General features: G+C 45.5%; 4 protein-coding genes and 1 non-coding gene across 8 annotated transcripts; all 5 read right to left on the bottom strand.

Annotated features, from left to right (window-relative positions):
* On the bottom strand, nucleotides 6,856–8,936 carry LOC8067624. The gene is made up of 2 exons (XM_002448865.2): nucleotides 7,785–8,936; nucleotides 6,856–7,128 (listed from the first exon to the last, which is right to left on the bottom strand). The coding sequence occupies exon 1, from the start codon at nucleotides 8,700–8,702 to the stop codon at nucleotides 8,022–8,024; it is 681 nt and encodes a 226-aa protein (XP_002448910.1). The 5' UTR covers nucleotides 8,703–8,936; the 3' UTR covers nucleotides 6,856–7,128; nucleotides 7,785–8,021.
* On the bottom strand, nucleotides 10,590–10,673 carry TRNAL-CAA. Its single transcript has one exon. It is a non-coding gene; the product is annotated as a tRNA-Leu (tRNA).
* On the bottom strand, nucleotides 11,146–14,225 carry LOC8067623 (cytochrome P450 714C2). The gene is made up of 4 exons (XM_002448864.2): nucleotides 13,563–14,225; nucleotides 13,155–13,381; nucleotides 12,750–12,997; nucleotides 11,146–12,424 (listed from the first exon to the last, which is right to left on the bottom strand). The coding sequence occupies exons 1-4, from the start codon at nucleotides 14,029–14,031 to the stop codon at nucleotides 11,590–11,592; spliced, it is 1,779 nt and encodes a 592-aa protein (XP_002448909.2). The 5' UTR covers nucleotides 14,032–14,225; the 3' UTR covers nucleotides 11,146–11,589.
* On the bottom strand, nucleotides 15,481–19,846 carry LOC110429516 (cytochrome P450 714C3-like). 4 transcript variants are annotated; one of them, XM_021461304.1, is made up of 7 exons: nucleotides 19,706–19,846; nucleotides 19,557–19,615; nucleotides 18,463–18,574; nucleotides 17,184–17,410; nucleotides 16,857–17,104; nucleotides 16,393–16,780; nucleotides 15,481–16,311 (listed from the first exon to the last, which is right to left on the bottom strand). In XM_021461304.1, the coding sequence occupies exons 2-7, from the start codon at nucleotides 19,566–19,568 to the stop codon at nucleotides 15,883–15,885; spliced, it is 1,416 nt and encodes a 471-aa protein (XP_021316979.1). In that variant the 5' UTR covers nucleotides 19,569–19,615; nucleotides 19,706–19,846; the 3' UTR covers nucleotides 15,481–15,882. The 4 variants fall into 4 exon arrangements, with proteins under 4 accessions (XP_021316979.1, XP_021316978.1, XP_021316980.1 ...); XM_021461303.1 differs by lacking the exon at nucleotides 19,706–19,846 and having other exon boundaries at nucleotides 19,557–19,660; XM_021461305.1 differs by lacking the exons at nucleotides 19,557–19,615; nucleotides 19,706–19,846 and adding an exon at nucleotides 18,215–18,281.
* On the bottom strand, nucleotides 19,527–22,033 carry LOC8083018 (E3 ubiquitin ligase BIG BROTHER-related). Its single transcript, XM_021461306.1, has 2 exons — nucleotides 21,850–22,033; nucleotides 19,527–21,627 (listed from the first exon to the last, which is right to left on the bottom strand). The coding sequence occupies exon 2, from the start codon at nucleotides 21,399–21,401 to the stop codon at nucleotides 19,842–19,844; it is 1,560 nt and encodes a 519-aa protein (XP_021316981.1). The 5' UTR covers nucleotides 21,402–21,627; nucleotides 21,850–22,033; the 3' UTR covers nucleotides 19,527–19,841.

The following is a 22,441-nucleotide window of genomic DNA, read 5'->3' as shown; positions in this document are numbered from 1 at the left end:
GGTAGCTAAAATTGGCTCGTGACCAAATTTCTCATCAATTATTTCCACATTAGCGCACCCACCGCTCGCTTCTTCCCTTCCATGCATCCTCATCCGAGCGTGACTCTTTCTCCCACCAAAATCTTTGTGTCGCCGGTGAAAGGAAGGGAAGGCAACAGGGCAACCATCGCTCGGAGAGGGGGTGGTTTGCTGCCACCTCCACCACTAGGGAGAAAAGGGAGGGAATTGTGGTAGACATAAGGAAGGAGGAAGAGCCGCCATCGTGGTCAAGGGTGATCACCGCAACGCCTGTCAAAACGAAGTAGGGTCACTGTGCCGAGGAAGAGAGGGTCGCCATCAACAGTGGGGAGCCTACCACCTCCTTAGTGAGATCTAGATAGGGAAAGCGAGGACCGCTGCTAGGGCTCACGCAATGACACAGTGGCCACCTGCTATGAACTGTGGAGCTTTGGCACGAAGGGGCTCTCGCGGGCCTACGCATGCTCGTAGCTTGCTATGACATGGTTCAGAGGCCTCTAGCCACACGTGCGGAGGAAGCTACTAGTGGTTTAGATGGGGTGCGAGGGTGGCTTGGTGCAGCAGGAGCAAGAGGGATGGAGGAAAGAAGAAAGGGACAATAGGGTCAATATTCACCCATTAGCTAGAGGATCCAAATGAAATAACCCTAGCTAAACTTTAGTTGGCTAAACTTTAGCTAGTTAAATTAGCTGGCTAAAATTTAGTTAGGGTAAACAGGACCTTAACATATTTAGGGCCTCCTCTAAGAATTAGTACCTAGCTCTTAGTACTTTAAATGCAACTCTTTCAATAATGATCTAACTTTTGGCACATAACTAACTCATATATGAATGACCCCATAGGCCACATTCATCATCCCCATATACTCTCTCCATCCAAAAAGAAACATGTCATTCTAGGGTTCAAAATTTACCCCATTTGGTATTTGCATAAGTGTATGTTGGTCTGCATGAGTCGATTAGCACTAAATATGGCTAATAAATAGGGGTAACTATCATCATTTTACCTTCATATTTATCTGTCTAAAAATTCTTAGAATGGCATGTTTTTTGGGGATTGAGGGATAAGTCTTGAAGTGTATGCATGAGACTATCACATGATCAAAAGATATATTTCTTCTCTCTTCTATTAAAATATAAGAAATATTCTTTGAACCGTTCGATAATTAGGCAATCACCACCTTAAATTCCAGAATAGATAGAGCATGACAAAAATCAGAAACTAGTATGCAATTCTCTAACATGCTAGTAAGCATCAAGCACAACATTATGATCTTAGTAAACATGATGAAATTGTAGATCAGATCACAGTGTACATGCTGAAGGGGTGCAGACGAGGAAGCCGTACGTAATGAGCGGTGCAGATAGGACAATAACGATATCACAGACGGAGTGCAGCAGACGACGCTGAAGACGATGTTATGTTGCAACGGCACCCGACTTGGATGGAGGACGAGTCATGGTGAAGACCTTGAGCAGTTACGCAGAGTGCTTTGCAAAATTCTTATTCACCCTTCTCTCGGTGCAGGATCACAAGGATGAAGATTTCAAAGACCTACTCTCCTGTTCACCGATGCAGCGGAAATGGAGAAGACTACAATGGCGGTGCAACAATGAAGAAGAGGCAAAACCTAACTCATGTATACTCTTTTACGAATTCCCAACCTAGGTGCCTTCCCGTATAATAATAGTCTATGGTGAGAGAGGTAGTTCGTATTTATTGGGTACATTAGCAATACCGGAGTAATAGATTGTGTACCCCCTCCGAAGCAAATGAACCTTTGAGATTTACTTAGAATTTCTAGAATTGATATATGGGTTGAGCCCATTAATTCCAATGTGAGTAGCTCCTGTACACCATTTAGAGGAGGCCTAGCAGGGTGTGTTTGGTCCACTGACTTATTTCTAACTTAGCTAGAATCTAAGACTGGATAGCCCAAGTCCACCTCTAGCAAGCAAAATAAACTTGTTTGATTGTCTATACTATCTAAGCCTACCTAGTAGCTTGTTCGGTTGGCTAGTTTGGCGCTAGAGTCACCTCTTCTTTGTACATGTAATTTCATCATCTTTGACAAAATTTATCGAACACATGGTAAGCGACACCACTCATAGCACACCACCCGTCTTCTACCGATACCGCATGTTCTCAAGATGCGTGTGCGAGCTCCACGACTCCTCCATCTCCGTCGACGTTGACCACTTAAAGGAGTCTAGCGAGGGACTCATCGCACTGAAGGGACGGGAAGTTCAAGCACTCCATGCCGTCGCAGAGGCGGAAGGCAACCTTGTCATAGGCGAGCGTCGTGTCCTCGGTGGTGTTGAAGGTGCCGAGCCACAACCACATGTGGTTCTTGGGGAGGCGTCGTGCACGTGAGCTCCATGCGGGGAGGAGCACCGGCGGAGGAGGAGCATGGACGGGTGGAGCATTGGCAGGTGGAGTACTGGCGGGGAGAAGCACCGTTGAATCTCACCGAAGGGTTTGATAGGGTCTGGCTAAGAGGCTTGTTCAGCCAACCAAATAGACTCAAGTTGACTTCAGAAGGCCTAGTTAGAGAATAGCCCACGAACCAGATAGGCTAACGGTATCTTGTGGGAAAGAAATAGACTTTAACTCTTCACACGTATTAATTCGCCTTGTCCTCTTTATATGGACAACTTAATATGGTAAGCTACGCAAAACCTCCCTTCATGTATATACGGCACACTGAGCCAACACCCAACTTTGTTGATTGATTTATTGCTTTCTTTCTCAAGAATAGATTTGATTGTTTTCTCAAGAATAAGTTTGATTGTTTTCCTTTTTTGCTCTATTCCAGGGATGTGTCATGTGTGGTTGATCTTTTTTTTCCACACTCATCCTTGGATTGTTCTTTCTTACTCCGTATTAGATTTAGAAGTCGTTTTGGATAAGGTTTGTGTCAAATATTGAAAATATAAATCATCAAAAACTTTTAAATTATTGAGTTTATAAATATGAAAATTATATGAATAAATTTGTCTTGAAAATAATTTCATCAAAGTTGTGTGGCGTGTGTTTCTCTAGCGTCGTGGGGCCGGTGCCTATAGACATCGCCAGCACTCCCCGGGCATCACCACGCCATCCTCATCAAAAAGGGCTCTTCGCATAGTAGACGCCACAGTGAGCTTTGCACAGAGCACGCAGAGATTCCTAAGGCCTTCTTTACTTCCACACAAAAACCCAAAATTCTTCAAGATTTCCTGTTACATTAAATCTTTAGATGCATACATAGAATACTAAATATAGACAAAAATAAAAACTAATTGCACAGTTTAGTCGGAATTTACGAGACGAATCTTTTGAGCCTACTTAGTTCATAGTTGGACAATAATTACCACAAATAAACAAAAGTGTTACAGTGTCGCGAAATTTTTTACATAAAAAACTAAACACGGCCCAAACCCTTTGCTGCATGCAGCCAAAAAAAATGCATCTCTTGCTGGCACCATGCATGCCCCTTGCAGTACAACCATCTGTTTTTCCTTCTGCACATTTGGTGCAACCAAGCTCCTCGACACATTGGGCTTTGTAGTAATTGCTTCTCCACCATTCATCTGAGGCCTTGTTTATACACTCAAAAAATTTGTCCCATAAGTGGCCCATTAGTATTATATCAGCCCACCAACAAAATAATCTGCTACAGTATTTCCTTTGGGGCCCATTAGTATTATATATTTTTTTGAATAAATGACCATTATTAGTATATCAGCACACCAACGAAATAATCTGCTACTTTGGGCTGGGCTGCAGCAGCAGCTGTATAATTATAGTAATTAATTAATTAGTCAAATAGTATCCCACCCAAGTTTGCAACTGCTGGTACAACTCAACTGCAGACTGCCCTCGGAGTCTGACTAATAAATCATGGCAAGTACTGTTGACTGATTTATTGTGAAAAAAAAATACTATTAAATGATTGATAAATTCGGGCTGATAAACCACACCACTTGACGGTGGCGGCGGAGTTGTATTGGTACTGGAGCCGTCCTCCGTGCTGTACGTACAGTACGTTCCAGTTGGCAGCACGCAGCACCAGCCAGCCCACCAGGCACCGCTCCAGTTGCTGGACGTGAACGCGCAACGGAACTGGACGACTTTTTTGCCGCATCCTCTCTTCTCTTCTTCTCTTGACTGCTAGGTGCTAGCCTCGTCTACACGTCGTCAACCGATCCAATTTTGTTTATCCAAACTCCGAGATTCCATTGTTTTTAATTTCATTCTAGATACTAGATTCATCTACACTATCAATAACAGTTTCTTCATTTTGATATTTACAATTTTTTGTTGTGGTGTCTGCTATGAGAGAGCCACGGTTATTGTGGAATCATCAAGTAGATTAGAGTACGGTGCTGGTATTTATTGTGAAGCCAATATCTGGATTATCAAACTTCGAGTGGGGCGGCCTGCAACACCTCTATGTAGCTTTGGGGATGACGCTTCCCCCCAAAACTCCCATCTACTACTTTCTTAGAGCAACTCCAGCCCAGCATGCAAATTGGGTCCCTATTTTTTTTATTTGCGTGCTGGGCTGCATACAATAGGGGTCTGAAATTTAGGCCAACTCCAGCCCAACAACTCCAGCTCTGCTCACACAACGCACCCGCACGCACGCCAACTCCAGCTCCAACTCGCACGCACGCCGTCGTCACCATCTCCACTCGCAAGCTCGTGTCCTCCCGCCTCCATTTTTGATCTCGAGCGCAGACTGCAGGCGCCCCGCCTGTGCGCCGCTGTCACCGTCAGGAGCCGACGCGGTTCTTGCTGCCGCCGCTCACCGTGTGGGTGCGCTCAGCGCTCACCGCGTTGCCTGGTTCTTGCTGGGTTTGAGCCTCCATCTTCGCGTGCGCTGCCACCTCGGCTTCACCAGCTGATTCAGCAAACACGTGCGCTGCCCGGGGCTTCCTCCGCCGCAGCGTCCCCCTCGGCGCCCTCCGTCGCGTCCGGCGCCTTTTCTTTCCGCCGGCTCATTGCCACCCGACTCCTTGTTCCGAGCTCAGAAGCAAGCCGACAGAAGCTGAGGAGCGGAGCAGGAGCTGAGCCTGAGCTGAGCAGGAGCGGAGCAGAAGCAAGCCGACAGGCCAACGCTTCTGGCAAGTCTTCACCACGACTCAAGGTCTTGTGGATTGAATGTGATCTGAATGTTTGTTTCAGAGTGACTGAAGGTTGTTTCTGAATTGAGATTGTGGTCATGTGGAGTGAATGCGATTTGAATGACTGAATGTGATCTGAATTTTTGTTTCAGAGTAACTGAAGATTGTTACTGAATTGAGATAGCGGATGTAGACTTGTTGTGTCAATTTGATCATGTCAAGATTCTAATTGGCTCGATTTACTGATGTTAATTTAATATAGCAAAAGAGATTACGACTTGCAGTCTCTAAAATACTTCACCTTGCCTACATCTCTTGTGGTTCTTTGCAGTAATATGTCTTGTGGTTAAACAAAAACAGAATTCTCCATGCTGAACCTTGAACACAGAATTGCAGTATCTAAAATAGTACTTACATCGTTTTACTCCATGCGCTTGCTTGCTTCTGGTAATTCCTTCAGTATATATTTGTCCATCACCTAGTAGTAGTAAGTATACATATGGAAAATTAATGCATTTGTATGTTGGGGTTCTCCGTTTCTTGGAATCAAGTGTGGTCACACTCGTACTTGCTGATATGTATGGACTCATTTGGACTGTCATCTACTTGCTGTTTGTTGGAACCATGCATGTGATCTGGGTTCAGATGTCTGAATCTCATCACTAGTACTGTTGTTTGTTCTCATTAAAATCACAAAATGATACTGTACGTTTTGCTTTGAGCACGTGTTTGGCTTCCCGCGTTCAGATGTACCTTGGGGAGATGGAAGCCAAGGAGGGGACGAGGACGGAGCACCTTGGGGAGGAGGGGACAAGGGCAGTTCGCCGGCCGGGGGAGATGCGCGGCAGGGCGCACGCAGTCTGCGCGCGTGGTCGGAGATGGAGGCCGGAGGACGGCGCAGGGACACGAGCTTGCGAGTGAAGACGGCTGCGCTCGTATCTTCTGCCTGGCGGCGCCTGGAGAGGAGGGGTGCTCGCACGGAGGGCAAGGAGGAGGAGGCGGCGGCGGGATGGCGTCGGGAACGTCGGGGATGTCGGGGGCGTCGGAAGGGGAGACGGAAGCCGGACGAGAGGACGAGAGGATAGGATCCTCCTATTCCTGCGGGCCTGTGAGTAAATGAGAGCCCAAATAGAAAGCCCACTGGAATTGTTTTTTTCCCTCAACCTTCTAAAATTTAGAATGAGGGTCTGTTTAGGAGGTCCACTGGAGTTGCTCTTAGGCCGTGTTTACTTCCGCTTCATTTTTTACCACTCATGACATCGAAATATTTAGATACATACATAGAATAGTAAATATATATTATTTATAAAACTAAAAACAGCTAAAGGATAATTTGTGAGACGAAACTTTTGAGCTTAATTACTCAATGATTGGACACTAATTATATTAAATAAAACGTAAATGCTAAGATACATGTTAAATTTTAACACCCAAAACCAAACACCCTCTTAGTCTTTGGAGCTCAATTGCTTAGACGTAGAGTCCGTTTGTTTGAGCTCATCTGCTAAATCTGCCAATCATTTTACATGTTTTTTTTCTCAATAAATTAGTGAATAGTACTTTTAGTTATGATTTTTTTTTCTGCTAAACAAACATGCTCGTATTCTTTTCTCTCCTCTTCTCCTCATTTGGTTTGTACTTGTACCTAGCTCCATGCCCCTCCATCCACCATAGCAATCTGACATCTGTGGTAATATATTTAGGTGAAGAGACTCATCATCCCGCGGTGTTTCTGAATCTATAAAAAAATTGTGTTTCTGAATCCATAAAAAATATCTATAGGATACGTTCGTTTAAGCTTATCTGTTGAATCTAACAATCATTTAACAATATTAATATTTCTCACAACAAATCAATGAAAGCTTTTCAGCCAAGCGTACGGGACCAAAACTTGTGCTTCTCTTTATTCGTGGGCCACGGACCTCATCTTAGTATTGCACTTTATGCTTTTGTCTTTTCTGTGTGCCGCGGATCCCATGCATGGCTTGATCGCAAAGGAGCTCTGATGAGGTGAGCAGCAGCCAAAAAAAAAAAAAAAGAGTATCATCACTATTACTATTAGTAGAGAGACAGAAAAAAAAAGGAAAAGAAAAGCGTGTCACCATCACCACACAAAGGTTACTTGTGAGAGTAGTACAAAAAGAAAAAAAAGCGCAACCACCCGCAGCTGCGGATCCATCGTTCACTCCATTCATTATTCATCATATTCCTCTCTGTGGTTATTTACATGATGATCTCCCAACGAACTACCAATATTCATCATATCGTACAGTAACATTATGATACTATGATTAATCTACATAATACTAATAGCAGTGACGACGACAAAACTAGTCTACGTAGGTTTTCGCACAGTATATTGAAAATGAAATAAACCATATCTCTCTGATTCACTCTCTGCTAACTCTAATAACCACCACAACACAACATAAGATTTCAAATAAAAAAACACACACAACACATGATCGTATCTCGTACTACTTCCTGTACCGTCACCGTGTAACGTAACCAATCACTGAAGCTGCACTGTGTGTGTGTGTGTGTGTGCCTGCGTACCCTGCGCCGACGCCGACGGGCGGTGCCGCGCGGGTCACGGAGAAGCAAGCAAAGCAAAGCAAGATGAGATGCCAACGGAGGAAGCGATGAATCAGGACGCACCGAGCGGCGGCGAACCAACCAGCTAGCGCACGGATGGGATGGCACCGCACCACGTGACGCGACGTGACGTGAAGCCGGCACCCAGCACAGCACGCACGGGATCCGGCGCCGGGCGCGCGTCACGGACTCACGGGCGGCGGTGCAGACCAGAGAGAGAGAGAGAACAAGCCTTGACGCCGCCGGCGACGGACGGACGGACGGATCCGTCGCCACCACCACCACCACCATCAACTAGAGCTAGAGCTTGGTGCGATCTCGGCACTGCTGGGAGCGCACCCGCATCTCAGCGACACCAAACACGAAGCTACAATCGGAGTACGCGACGGCGCTGCGCTTGAACAGGCCGAAGATGTTGACCTTCCCGGGGATCCTGGTGCTGGCCTCGAGCGGCACGGCGCCGGCCTCGACGTCGCCGAGGAGCTGCGGGAGGTCGTCCGCGAAGCGGTCGGCCTGGAGCGTGAGGGCGAGGCTGACGTTCCCGTCGCCGCGGCTCGGGATCCGTCCCGGGTCGATCTCCGCGGACCCGACGTGGGCGCCGCGGTAGGTGAGGTCCGTGTGGCCGCCGGAGTCGTACGCGAAGGACGCCGGGTTCGGGTTGTGCACGGACACGACGAGGAGGAGCGTGACGTTGAGCTGGAGTGAGACCGCCGGGAAGGTTAGGCGTGGGGCGATGCCGGAGAGCTGGGTGGAGATGAGACGCGTGGTTGGGTCTCGGACTTTGAGGACGGTGAGGAAGAGGACGAGGAGGGTTATGGCGAGCGCGGTTAGGAGGGCGAGGGTTATGAGGAGGCAGATGCAGAGGCAGCGGCGGCGTGGGTGCGGCGGGGGCTTGGTGGTGGAGGAAGAAGCAGGGTAGGTGGGGGCGGACGGGGTGGTGTGTGTTGGGAGGACGCTGCCGGAGGTGGAGGTGGCCGCCATGAATTGGATGGATTGGGGAGGGAGGCACGGTGGGAGGGATCGTGGATGGACGGGCGGCGATGCGGAGGCAGGCGAGTGAAATAGAGGAATTGGAAGGAGGCAGGTGGTTGGCGCTTGCCGGACGGCGGCGGGCCGGAGGGAGCAGAGAGAGTTTAATGAGGAAGAGGACGGTGGGAGGTTGGGGGTTAATTGAATTCGAAACTGACTGATGACCACCCCCCATCGATCGGGGATTGGTTCCACTGCCCTTTTAAGTTGCACATATAAATTTTTTTTTTTTGAACTTTGCACATATAATTTTTTGCAGAATATGCACTGTATAATTTTTTTTATTTGTATTTGATAAATATTATTAATTATGAACTAATTAGATTTAAAAGATTAATCTTGTAAATTATAGGTAAACTATATACAGTTAATTATTTTTTTAATGTTATTATTAATATACTTGATACATATATACGTGGGTCTGCCTACCTGACAGCGACAGCTGTCCGTGCGTTGCAAACCGACACGCCAGCGGTCAAGAGAAGATCGGGTTCGAGTTGCACGCAGGTCCACCAGGACCAGGAGGAGGAGGAGTACATGACACGGCGTCGGCCGTCGCCGTCGCTGTTGGCCCGGGTTCGGCTTCGGCGACCACCTGTAGCAAAAAAGTCGTGGCGTTCCGTTGCGCGTCCACGTCCAGCGCTTTTAACTCTGATGATGATGAGTCTGAGCGTCTGACCATCCATCCATCCCCCATCCGTAAACTGTCCCGGAACGATATGCAGTTGTTCTTGTTGCGGCAGCTGCAATGCAAACACTGATGAAGCTGCCGGATGGATAATTCATAACTGTACCAGCAGTTGCAAACAGATGTTTAGGATTGGGTAATTCATAATTTAACTAACCACACATGATAAATACAAAAGACATAGACAAGTGTTTGTGTAATTCGGGTAGTTCGGGTAACGGGAAATATTATCCGAATTACTTAAACTAATTCCGAATAATCAAAATCGCTATCCGAATTTAGAATTAGGTACCTCGGGTCTGGATCCGAGTAATTCGGGTACGGGTAATAGGTATCGGGTAATTAGGCTGTTCCTACCGGCGTGAGCATCAAAACAGATGGTTTGCATCAGCAAAGGCTGTTTCTTCACTTCTCTGCATGCATGCAGGAGCAAACTCTTCTTCCTGCACTTGCATCAGTCAGTCCAAAGTACAAGCAATGTTTCATCTCCAGCTCGAGCGATGACTGTTGTGCATACTTAAATAGGTTAAGTAAACTTGGTTATAGAATGGAATCGTATCGATCTAACATCATGATGTTGGGCAGTACTTTTCAGTGAAAAAATAATATTTTTCTTAACATCAACATCAGCCAAATTTCAACGAACCTATGCGAACAGAGGACAGATATAAAAAACAAACACACAATGGGCCATTAGGCAGCCACAACTCTACACCGGTGCCCGCCGACCTATGCAAAATTAGTGCACGACTACTAACCCCATGTTGTCGAGTGTTCGTCTGGCTGATTTTTCGACTGATGTTTATGCTAATTTGTTATGAAAGACAAACGCTCTTCAAGACCGAAAAGTAGTGCTGATATAGTTCACTCTGACTAGACTTAAGCTCGGTTGTATCATTTGCCGCGCTAGTGCTAATTTATATAATCACGTACCTAGACACAAATGATAAATAGAAACTAAATATGAACCAAATGCCTCTACTTTAAATGAAGAAAAAAAAAATAGAAACACATACATGGTAAATAGAAAGCTAAATGTGAGCCAAATATAGCCTCTACTTTGAAAAAAAAAACAAAGATAGAAACACATACATGGTAAATATTCTATATGTGAGCTAGCCTCTACTTTGAAAAAAAAAATTAGTTATTTGTGTCAGAAGTGGGATTTGAACCCACGCCCTCGTTAGAGGATCAGAACTTGAGTCTGACGCCTTAGACCACTCGGCCATCCTGACCTTTTGTGTGTTTAATTGATCTGAATAGCTTATTATACTAGAAGTTCTCTAGTTAGCCAATGAGCCAGTAACATTGCAGAGGCCTTAGACCACTCGGCCATCCTGACTTTTTGTGTGTTTAATTGATCTGAATAAATTATTATACTTAGAAGTTCTCTAGTTAGCCAATGCAGCCAGTTACATTGCAGAGGTGTGGTAAAGTAACAGCAAATCATATTAGTGAATTATTGGAGAAATAACTCAAGTCACTTTCCATTAATCTCATGTGCGTCTATATAGAGAGTAAAAGGGAATACAAAGAGATGGAAAATAAAGAGACTACAACTCTTAATATGCACCCCCCCCCCCCCCCCCCCCCGAATTGGAACATCGACAAGGAGTGGACACATTCAATTTGGAGCGATTTTTGTAAATATGGAGGTAGGAAGATCTTTGGAGAACACATCCGCATATTGAGATGTAGAGGGCACACGAAGAACTCGAATTTCCCCTGTAGCAACTTTGTTCCTTACCAAATGAAGATCGATCTTAACATGTTTAGTGCGCTGATGTTGCACTGGATTGGTCGAGAGATAAACTACACTAACATTATCATAAAAAACAACGGAGGAATGCCGAGGACAGAAATGAATCTCATGAACTAACTGTCGGAGCCATGAGATTTCTGCCATGGCATTAACGACAGCCTATATAATCGGCCTCGGCACTGGAGCGAGACACGGTGTGCTGGGGCTTTGAACACCAGGAGACCAAATTATCGCCGAAAAAAACATCATAACCCGAGCTGAAACGGCGAGTATCTGGACCAAGTCTGTGAAGCAGTAGTGCAACACGCAAACTGTAGCTCGATCACGACACGTTCACAGCCTTGTTAACAACAAACGTCCATGGTGTATTAGTGTAATCAATCAGGCAATCAGCAGAGCTTCTTAAGCACCAGAGCCACGCCGCTCCCGGGCTCGACGGTGAGCCTGAACGCCGGGCGGTGCACGTACCCCGGCGACAGCGCGAGCTCGAACCTGGGCAGGAGGAGCGCCAGCACGACCTTGATCTCCACCACGGCGAGGTTCTGCCCGGCGCAGGTGCGCGCGCCGACGCCGAACGGCATGTACATGTGCGGCGGCCTGCACGCGCCCGCCACGCCGTTGGCGAACCGCCCCGGGTCGAACCCGTCGGGCTCGCCGCCGGCGGCCCACGCGGCGGGGTCCCGGTGCGCCAGCGCTATGGGCACCCGGACGCCGGTGCCGCTCGGAACGTGCAGCCCGCCGAGCGTCACGTCGCGCAGCGCCTCCCGCGTCACGAACGGCGCCGGCGGGTACAGCCGGAGCGTCTCCTGGACCACCATCGCCACCGTCTTCAGCTTCCGGATCGTGTCCGCGTCCACCGGCTTTTGTCCCTGCTGGCGGCGAACCTCCAGGACCTCGGCGCGCGCGCGGGACTGCCATTCTGGGTGCGAGGCGAGGAGCATCAGGCACCAGGCGGCGGTGGTCGACGTCGTCTCGTGCCCTGCGAAGTAGATGTTCTTGCAGTTGTCCACGATGAAGTCCTCGGCCGTGCATGAACTGAAGGCGCCGGCGGCGGCCTTGGCGCCCTCGACGATGGAACGCAGGAGGCCGTCGCTGCTGCTCGCAGACGATGTCGCCGGGGGATCGTCGTGTTCTTCTTCGTGCCTCCTCGCTATGTCCAAGATGAGGTCGCGGATGCTTGCGCTTAGCTTCTGAATCTCTCTGTTGCGCTGTGTTGGTAAGTATCTGAAGGAAAAGTTTTGCAAGGATCAAAGCAGGATACATGAAAAATGTGCCTCATCAGGCATGTCGATCCATTTTCTAATCGAGGAGTTCATGTACTGCAGAGTTCTTTTCTTTTTAGCGTTGAAGGAACACAATGCAGAGTTAGTTGAGGAACAAAAGAAGGCTTTGCTTCAATCACCCTCTCAATTTCTGTCCCTCCGTTGCATTTTGATTTCTAAATCGTATATATCACAAGTAATAGCATATGGCGGTGATACTAGTTCAACCAACAAACAAACAAAAAATGTGCAGACAAATGAAGTTTTTTTTTTCCCTCTCAGCATACCTACTACCAGGAAGAGCAGCAAAGATATCTTGCTTTGCCATTGCCACCTGAAGCTGTCGAATCTTGCTGAATATCTCCTTGCCTTCAGAAAACCTGCTCCCGAAAGCAACTCTTGATATGACATCAGCCGAGAAGTTCCTCAAGAACTCATCAACCACCACCTCTGCACTGCCACCTCCCCTGTCAACTATATCTTCCCATGAAACCAGCATTTCATTTGCAGACTCCGCCATCAAATCCACCATTCCCTGTGGATATCCACCGCAACAAACTGTTCTTACGACAGGGCATTTATTTAGTACTATGTAAGCACTAACCACAAATTTTGTATAGCAGGAGAGTTTCAGACAGAACACACTAGCTATATCAACTGACAGGTTCATTGGTAAGGCTGAATAATTTTACCTTAACCTTGTCCATGAAGAAGTGTGGTGCGATCACCTTCCGTTGATGTGCCCAAAGGTCACCGTTTGCCGTCAAGATTCCCGTGCCAAGAAGAGCTCCAAGCTGCTTCTGCAGGTAGCGAGGCTTTCCAAGGTCCAGAGACTTGCAGTTGGCCAGCTCCTTCACCATGTCTGGATCCGTCACAAACAAAGACTGGATGTTTCCGGTGGAATACAGGTAGATGGAACCTAGCACAGTGTGACAACTGACAATTGCTTGCATGATACTTAAAGCTTCTGTTATGACAGAAAAATGATATGTCTCTCTTTGCAGGAAAGCTCGAAACAAAAACACTTTTTTTTTCAAAAAACAAAGGTATTTGGAATCAAATAGGCAACAATTCAATTCAGCAAAGTGGCGCTGACATACCGTAGACCCTGTTCCAGTGGTGGAAGTATGGGAACAGAGCGGTCATGTAATTGGAAGAGAAGCGATGGCTGCCCCCTGCTGCTGCTTCTTGTTGTTCTTGGTGGTCAGATTCGGCCAGCTGCTTCTGAACCCTCCTCATCTCCGGTATGTTCCCCAGGAGGAGAGAAGGCTTGGGGCCCTTCACTCCCTGCCGCCTCAGTCTCTGCCTGATCCTCTCCGGTCTCAGCCATAGGATGGTCCAGAGGTAGGAGAAGAGGAGGACGCAGATCAAGACCGCAGGCAGCAGGGTCAGCCATAGCACTCGCAGAGAGGAGACGCAGGCATGTTCCATTTTGTGCCTGTGATTGTGAGCAGGGAACCTGGAAAGGAAAGCTGGAGATAAAGCTCCCGGTTGCCGCACTAAAAAAAAGAAGCAAGACAAGCTCAGCTCTGTCTGTTTGCTGTGACGAGAGCAGGTGGGTATGTCCATATGTGCAACAGTGCAAGCGCAGCATCTCACCCTGATAATATTGCTACGATAGTGACGCCAGTTTTCATCAGAGACAAACGATGCTGGTGTTTGTCAATTGTTTATTTATATCATCATCATCAGAGTAGTTGGCAATTTTGTTTGTTCGATTAATCTGTGGTGGTTTCACAAGTGGTGCGTTGGTGGTTTTTTTTTTAGGTCGACAGCAGTTTTTGTAGCTGTGTCTTCTCGTTTTGTCAGGTCCTGTACTTGTTCTATTAATTGCAGGTTAGGCTAGGCTGGTTTTCGTTTTGCAACCGTGAAGTTATTCAGTTTTTGGACCCGTTTTCTCCTCCAAATATTGCATAATTCCTTCTCTTCTAATAAATTTTGTAGTTTTTGGGCCCGTTTTTCCCTCGAAATATTGCATATATAATTGCTTCTCTTGTAATAAGTGGTAATGATCTTGCCGTCCCCCTTTGGAAAAAAAGACCTTTAAAGACAACCGTCAAGAAGCCTTTGCTGTTATCTGATTCTGATCGTAGGCTGTATAGTCATTTGATCATCTTAGTAATGTAGTCTCCTGATTTTCTTCTGATTGAGAAGGTTGGACTGCTTCGAACATAGACTGGCGGAGACTACATTCCAAAGCCTTGGCAGCACCATAATTCGCTAGCAAGTCTGCATAGCAGGATCGATCTAGATTTGCTAACGGTTGTTCTCAGAGTTTCAGCCAACAATGTCACTGTATAGAATCTCCAATCCAAGTTCCAACCTTGCCAGCACTAGAAAGACAACACCACAATATTAGAATCAGAATGTAATAGCTTAATTATTATTTTTTTGAACTATCAGTAGCATATGATCTGACTTCTCCTATTTCGCATTAGCAGCTGAAACATCAAGTGGCAAGTGGTACATAGGCGTCTGGTTCAATAAAATCCCAGAACAGACTAATGTGGGTAACAAACAGAGAGAAACCAGTATCCAATCCAGTCTTAATTATTAAGCTTAACTATCTCAGTTAAAGTAAAATGAATTATAATTTCTATAAAATTCCTGCATAATTTTATAAAATTCCTGCTTTGCAAAGGGGTCCTAAGATTCCCATACTGCAAACCTAGGCCCAGAATTTGCTTTTTTTAGTATAAAAAACAAAATAAATCGTTTGTCTTAAAAAACGTTATCTCCTTTTCCTTGTGCCCTTTCCCCACCGTTTGTTCTTATATATAGAACTTAAAGATACACGTCTTCTTCCTGGCTTTCAAATCACAATGTCAATTATAGCTTGAAAATACTGGGTAGTCAAATGTTTTTCTTTGGTCGAATTTCAGTGACAGACCATCACATTTTGTTAGATCAGAAAAAGAACAGAAATAAAAAAAGCATATGAAATGTTTTAAAAGAATAGGAATATGTTTACCTCAGGTGCCACCACTGGATGGTACCCTATGTTAAAACAATGCACGCTGGAGGAAAAATGAGTCTTCTAGGGCCACATTGTCATGGCATGAAATCAAAGAAGGATGGCTGAACTCCAAAATCTGAAGCCGGCAGTTAACTAAGTTTATAGCACAAGTTTTCAACATGCCTATAAGTGGTGCACAGTTGAGAAATAGAAAGTATCAAATACAGTCTGCTCTCCTGAGCCCAGAAAATTGTAGTGTAGGAAAATATGTGATTGAGTTCGTCACAAGAACAAACTAACATAGTAGAAACATCAGGAACTTCAAATAAAGTGGTAGCACCAGGCACAACCAGACATATCGAATTCGGTGTTTGGTGATGGTGGTAGGGTGTTGTAGGTTTGTGGACTTGTGGTCGCTTCCACTGAAGCACACGTAGAGGAAGCAACTTGTTCGGAAACAGAGATCATGGTAGCCTTGTCACCACAAGGGGCATGCCAAACTCTGGCTCGATGGTCAAACGAAACACCGGAGAGTGTTGGTACCCAGGAGACAATGAGAACGAGAACTTGGTCAGCAGGCGTGCAAGAAGAACCTTCAGCTCTGCCATTGCCAGGTTTTGCCCAGTGCACAGTCTTGGTCCGTATCCAAATGGCACGTACATGTGGGCTGGCTTGCATGCTGCAGCAGCTCCATTCGCGAACCGATCTGGACGAAACTCGTTAGCATCTGGACCCCAGGCTTCCATGTCAAGGTGCAGCATTGAAATGGCTACTTGGATAATGGTGCCACGAGGGACGTCAACTCCACCAAGCCTGATGTCTTTCAGGGCTTCACGCATGATCAGTGACGCCGGAGGGTACAGCCGGAGAGTCTCTTGTATCACCATTGTAAGCTTCAAAAGATTTTAATGCCACTTTTAATGTGCGTCACTAAAGAATGATTTATGACCACAGTAACGGGGAGAGCCTCTTACTGTTTTCAGCTGACGAAGGATGTCAGTGTCCATAACTGTCTGTCCACAGCACACTTCTAGAACCTCAGCCCGAGCACGGTCCTGCCAGTCTGGGTGTGCAGCAAGAAGCATCAGGCCCCAAGTAGCAGTGACTGCTGCAGTTTCATGCCCAGCAAAGTAGATGTTCTTGCAGTTGTCGACAATGAAATCTTCAGGGGCACTAAAATAGCTGGGGCTCTGGTTTGCACCATCGACAATGGCATGCAGAAGGTTGTCATATGTGGACATGTGTGTGTCAGCATTGCTGCGGCTTCTGCTCCTGTGTTCCCTTGAGAGATCCAAGATCAGTAACCGAACTTCTTGATCTAGCTTTTGTATCTCCCAGTTTCTCTTGGTAGGCAAGTATTTCCTGCAATAGAACAAGAAGATTAATAACCAGTCAAGGTGTTCATTTCCATTTTCTCAATGAATCAGAAGTCCCTTACCACAGTGCAGACAGCCCGACAAATGTATCCTGTTCAGAAATTAACTTCTGGAGCTGCCTGAGCTTGCAAAATATGTCTTTTCCTTCTACAAAATTGCTCCCAAAACAAGCTCTAGCAATCACATCCGCTGAAAAGTTCCTCAAGTATCCATCAACGTAGATCTCCTTGCTACCTCCTGTGCTATCAAGCATATTCTCCCATGATTGTAACAGTGGAACGGTTGCATCCACAATTAGCCCTATCATACCCTATCATTGTAGGAACAACACAGTTAGGCTTAGGCTGCTGATGCAGTTATATGGGCTTTTTTAAGTAAAATTTAAGAACCTTAATTTTTTCTACAAAGAACTGTGGTGCCAGGATCTTCTTCTCATAGGCCCAAAGGTCGCCATTTGCTGTCAGTATACCTAATCCGAAGAGAGGTTTTCGTGATTTCATTAGATGCCGTGGCTTCCCTAGCTCTGATGGAGTCGAGTGGCCCATGTCTTTCACCATTTCTGGCTGAGCGACATGCAATACCTCCAAAACTCCTGTTGAGTAAAGGAACACGGACCCTGTCCCAATTTTCAAACACCATGTAATGACATAACAAACTGAACTCAAATATTTAGATAATGACAGAGCAATACATAATGAAAACTTAAATGAATCAAAAGTCAACCACTTATAAGTGCATATATTGATTGCGAAAGCTCAACAGAATATTCACAGGACAGGACAACCAAAGTCACAAGCATCTCTCAGCTACAACAAGGTCCAAAATTCCCAGGACAGCTACACCATCATCTAGCTAAATATTTCTTTAATGTTAGACCACAGTTTCTACAGAACCTACTAAGTTACTCGTGGACAAACTTACAGTACTGAACTCCAGAGAGTAGAGTACCCATTCTTCAGATTTTCGGTCCACTTGAAAACAAAGCGTTTACTTATGTCTTTTCTGAGGCAACTATCTGTACACAAACTAAATGAAAGGATTTAATTAAGGTAAATATCTGATCATATGAAAAAACCATCCTTGATACAAAATCTGGCTATCACTATCAGTTCAGACTTCAGAACATGTTATTTAGTGAACTTTTGAATTTTCTCCTAGGGAACATACAACATAGTATGGAGGTCCATAGCTTCAAGTATAGAACTAGCTGCACAGTGACAGATAGAGATAGTTAAGGGGATAAAATACTTAAACTGCATTCTTGTTTGTGATCCTGAAACAAGATAATAGTAATACTCATAGTGGTAAAGACTGAATGATCTTCCATCAACATCTGTCATCTTTGTTATTGGGGATTTCTGGACATGAAAAGCATGCTCACACAAGATGACTAACATCGCAAAAGGAATCTAAGACTTACTTAAATGCTAAGTATATGATGTAAGGTTCTGGCCATCCTCATATTTGGGAGACTGATGCAGAGTTATCTGCAAGCATAGTTAATTAACCTTACCATATAGCCTTTTATGAACACTATGTTTCTAGCTTCCGATTATGGAAAGCTGTTGTGATTCAAGAATGAAGTAAACAACCACAATCATGCTATCAATCTCATTGCAGTGACCCTTATATAAACAGATAAGCAAAAGCAAAGGATTCTACACATACCATATGTCTTCCTCCAGAGAAGGAAATGAGGGAAGATGGTGGATATGTAGCCGTTCATGTCTCTGTCTTTCCTCTGCACACACTTGAGTTCTTGTCGGATTCTTTTCATCTCCTGGGTGTTGCCATAGAGCAAAGTAGGTTTAGGACCGTTTATGCCTTGCCTCCTCAACTTTTTCCTTATCTTCTCCAGCCTCAGCCATAGGATTTCATATAAGTAAACTAGAGCTAAGCCAAAAAGTATGGTCGAAACAACTAGAACTATCTCAAGTAGTTTCTCCATTAGAAGGGGAAGTATGAGAGGAACAAATGAGAGTCTTATGTCAAACATACAAGGCAGTCAGTACTTGTATAGTATTCTAGCTTAAAATACTCACTAATGAACTATCTATTCCAGTTTTAAAAAGGCTCCCATTTGTTCCTATCCTCGTTGAAGAAATGAGTGGTGGTTTGTCCTTTTCCTGACCTACTGACTCCCATTTACCCATATACTTGTTTTAATAATGGTGAATGATTGTCCTTTTCCTGACCTACTGACGTTCTCTCATTGTTTAGATCACTTCCAGCGCGTGGTTTCAGAGACATACCACCTTGAAAACATGGCAAGTATTCATCACTAGACTTGTAGAACCTTGATTTAAGGCTTTCTGCTTGCAAAATTTTCTCTTCCTGTGTTACTTCGTGAGAACATACAGCCGCCATATATTATTACTATATATAACTCTGCACTATGTAACTAGCATGACACAGGACTAGATTAATCTAGGCAAGAGTTTTATATCAGAAAGAAAGAAAGAAAATGAGGGAAAAGTCACAAATAAAACATGAGTGAGCTTCAGATAATAAATGAGGAATTACCTCATGGTTGAAATGGGAACAGATAGTTTTTAACATAAGGCAGATATCAGAAGAAAAAAACAACAAGGTCAGCAATAGATTGTTTAAGGCATGGATTAAACTTTGGAGTGGACAGTGGAGAGTTAAGTATATTTAATTTAAAGAAGAAGTTTCATAGGACTTAAAAAAATTACAAGTCAAACTACAACAAGCATCATGCACATTGAGACTACAAGACAACAGATATTTTAGGTACTTACTGATGAATGCATGGGTAAACTTTCAAGCAGAGTGTTAGTTACATGCTTGAAGTTACAATCTGAGCATCCAAACATACAAAATATTAATGAACAGCAGCAATCATCAGTATTTGTTTTGCTGAACTGTATGAACTTGGTTACAAGAACACCTTGGTGGATCAAGTCGGCAGACACAAAGTTGGAACTCCAAATTAATCTTAAACCTTTTCATACACAAGCACAACACTCGCAACAAGCACATGCCATAACACAGAAATTTGGTATCAGCAGGTATGCACTGAATACTTAGAACATAGACCACCAACTTCTTCTTGTGTCTACATGTGCCGTAGTGGTAGTTTGGGATCTACGGCACAATTGCCTTCTAACATTGCCAGCAGGGTTGGTGAAGCACAAAACTAGAGCTAAACTGACAAGACTTACAACTGGAGCTGCTGCAATAAACAGCCATCTATGACGCCCATGTGCTCCATTTGGCTGCTGTGCAGTAGGAACAGCATGTTCACGTGTATTAGTCTCTTCCATTGTATCACCACCTGTATTAGAACTTCCATCAACCCCAGGCTCATAAGTTTCTTCAATAGCCTCCTGCGGATGGATATGCTCCACCCCATGGATGCCTCCCTCATTGACTGTGGCATGCTTGGACCTCTCATATTCTGGGTCATCTGTAGGAAGCTCGTAACGGCAAACTGGGCATGTATTCCTACAACTAAGCCATGGCAAGATGCAAGATGCATGATATAGATGCATGCATGGTAGCTGTTTTGCTACAGTGGTGATAGGCATGTCATCTTTGCAGACTGGACAGGTGACACCGCCATTTCTCTCATACCTTTTGGAGATGACCACAGATGAAAGATTTTCAATGAAAGTTGCCGCTGCAGGTGGAGCTCCTCTTCTGGAATTGTTATCCTCAGCAAACTGCTCGAGAAGCATTTCAAACTGTCTTGCATCAACATAATCTCCAGGATTCCCAATAAAAACTCTCCTGATTGCTCGCCCTTCAATGTCGGCTCTCAGATCAGTCCTGTTTACTCCTTGGCTTCCAGCTGTTCTCCAAGTCCACGCAGCGCCTTCAGCTTCCTGCTCATTCAATCCACTTGGGGCAATATCATGCCACTCCTGCCGGCGCTCCTGCATGGTGTCATCTCCTTCATCCAAATCAGACTCTTCCGACTGCTCATCCTCATCATCGTCTTCAGGATCATCCGAATCCCACTGGTAAATTCCAGCATTCATAGGATCAATATCTGTATCTGTGTTCATGTAGCTCTCATTCTCAAGCTGAATGACAATTTCCCTCCCAATCATGGCGTGTCGATCAACAGAAGTATCCGATTCCCCACCCTCGTCACCAAAACTGATGTTCGACTCGAACTCAACCTCACCAAACACGGAATCAGCATAACTCAGACCATCACTCTCATCATCCGAAGTGTGCCATCTCTGGGACCGGCTCGGCGTAGAGCTATAAGACGCGTGCTGGCGCGGCGGAACTGTCGGAGAATCAGCATCCGCCTCATGACCCTGTCTAGCCAAGTTGATCAGCTGGGAGAACTGCTGCGGGAACGCATCCTCCTCCGTGTGAGGCTCATGCCCTGTCACCCTGCTGGACCTTTGCCTTTGCCATCTTCTCTGCCGGTTAGTTCTCGGAGTCTCGTCCCTGTTGCTGTTGCTGTCAGTGAGCACGGTCATCTTGCACTCCCTGCATATGGCTAGAGCTTCGAAGCTGTCGGTGACCTCAGCGTCCAGAGTGAAAGGCCGCGTGCAGACCAGGCACTGCACATCTGGCTGGGTGGGGTGGAGTTCGTAGCTGTTGTAGTGCCTTTGCTGGTGAGACATGGATATCTAGTTCTTTTAAATCCAAGAACACCCTTTTATATCTATCAGTGTGTCAGAGAAAGGAGGAAATATGGGCTCCAGTTCATAAATAAACTGGACTCGAAGGGCTCCAGTTCATACATGAACTGGACTCGAAGGAAGCAGGAGATCTGTCTGCTGGACAGGACAGGACATCCGGATCAGGTGCTCGTGATATGCATCAGTAAACACGCGCGCATATGTACACCTGCCAACGGAAAGGAATGGAATTGGTTGGTTAATTAATCAGACGGTACGCAGAATCAAATCAGATTGATACACGCGCGAACTAATGGAACTAGCAGACAAGGAGTTTGAGCAGGTGAGGGAAGATTCGAGGGGGGGAATGGATGGAATAGAAGTACTATTACTAAAACAGTAATCCTATCCTAGGTTGGAGAAACTAGGGCGGGAGGGGAGGTTTCCTCACCATGAACCTGGATCCGGACGGGAGAGGACTCGCGAAGGCGAATCGATCCCTGGCGAAGCTGCGTGCGAAGACGACGACGTATGGGGAGGAGGAAGGAAGCCGGATTGGGGGAGAGAGAGGTGTGGTGGTGGTTGGGTTCTCCGCTCCTGAGAGCTTTCTCTGCTTGCGCTTGGTAGAGACGGACGGAGAAGAAGAAGAAGAAGAGAGTGGGAGAGATGGATGTGGGCCTGGCCCGCTTCTGTAGGCCTATGTGCACCAGCCAGGCCCAGTGTGCCTTGAATTTCTTCATCAGGGCAGCAAAGCCCTTTTTTGACGTGGGACGTTAATTAGGCCTTGTTTAGTTTCGAAAAAAACTTGGATTTCGGCATGGTAGCATTTTTTGTTTTTATTTGACAAATATTATCCAATCATAGACTAACTAGGCTCAAAAGATTCATCTCGTAATTTACAGACAAACTGTATAATTAGTTTTTATTTTCGTCTATATCTAATACTTCATACATGTGCTCCAAGATTTGATGTGATGGGGAATCTTGAAAAGTTTTTGGTTTTCGGGGTGAACTAAACAAGGCCTTAATCAAATAGTCTCTTC

Source organism: Sorghum bicolor, chromosome 5 (genome assembly GCF_000003195.3).
Source record: "Sorghum bicolor cultivar BTx623 chromosome 5, Sorghum_bicolor_NCBIv3, whole genome shotgun sequence".
Taxonomy (NCBI): Eukaryota; Viridiplantae; Streptophyta; class Magnoliopsida; order Poales; family Poaceae; genus Sorghum; species Sorghum bicolor.
This window is presented reverse-complemented; position numbering and strand designations above follow the sequence as displayed.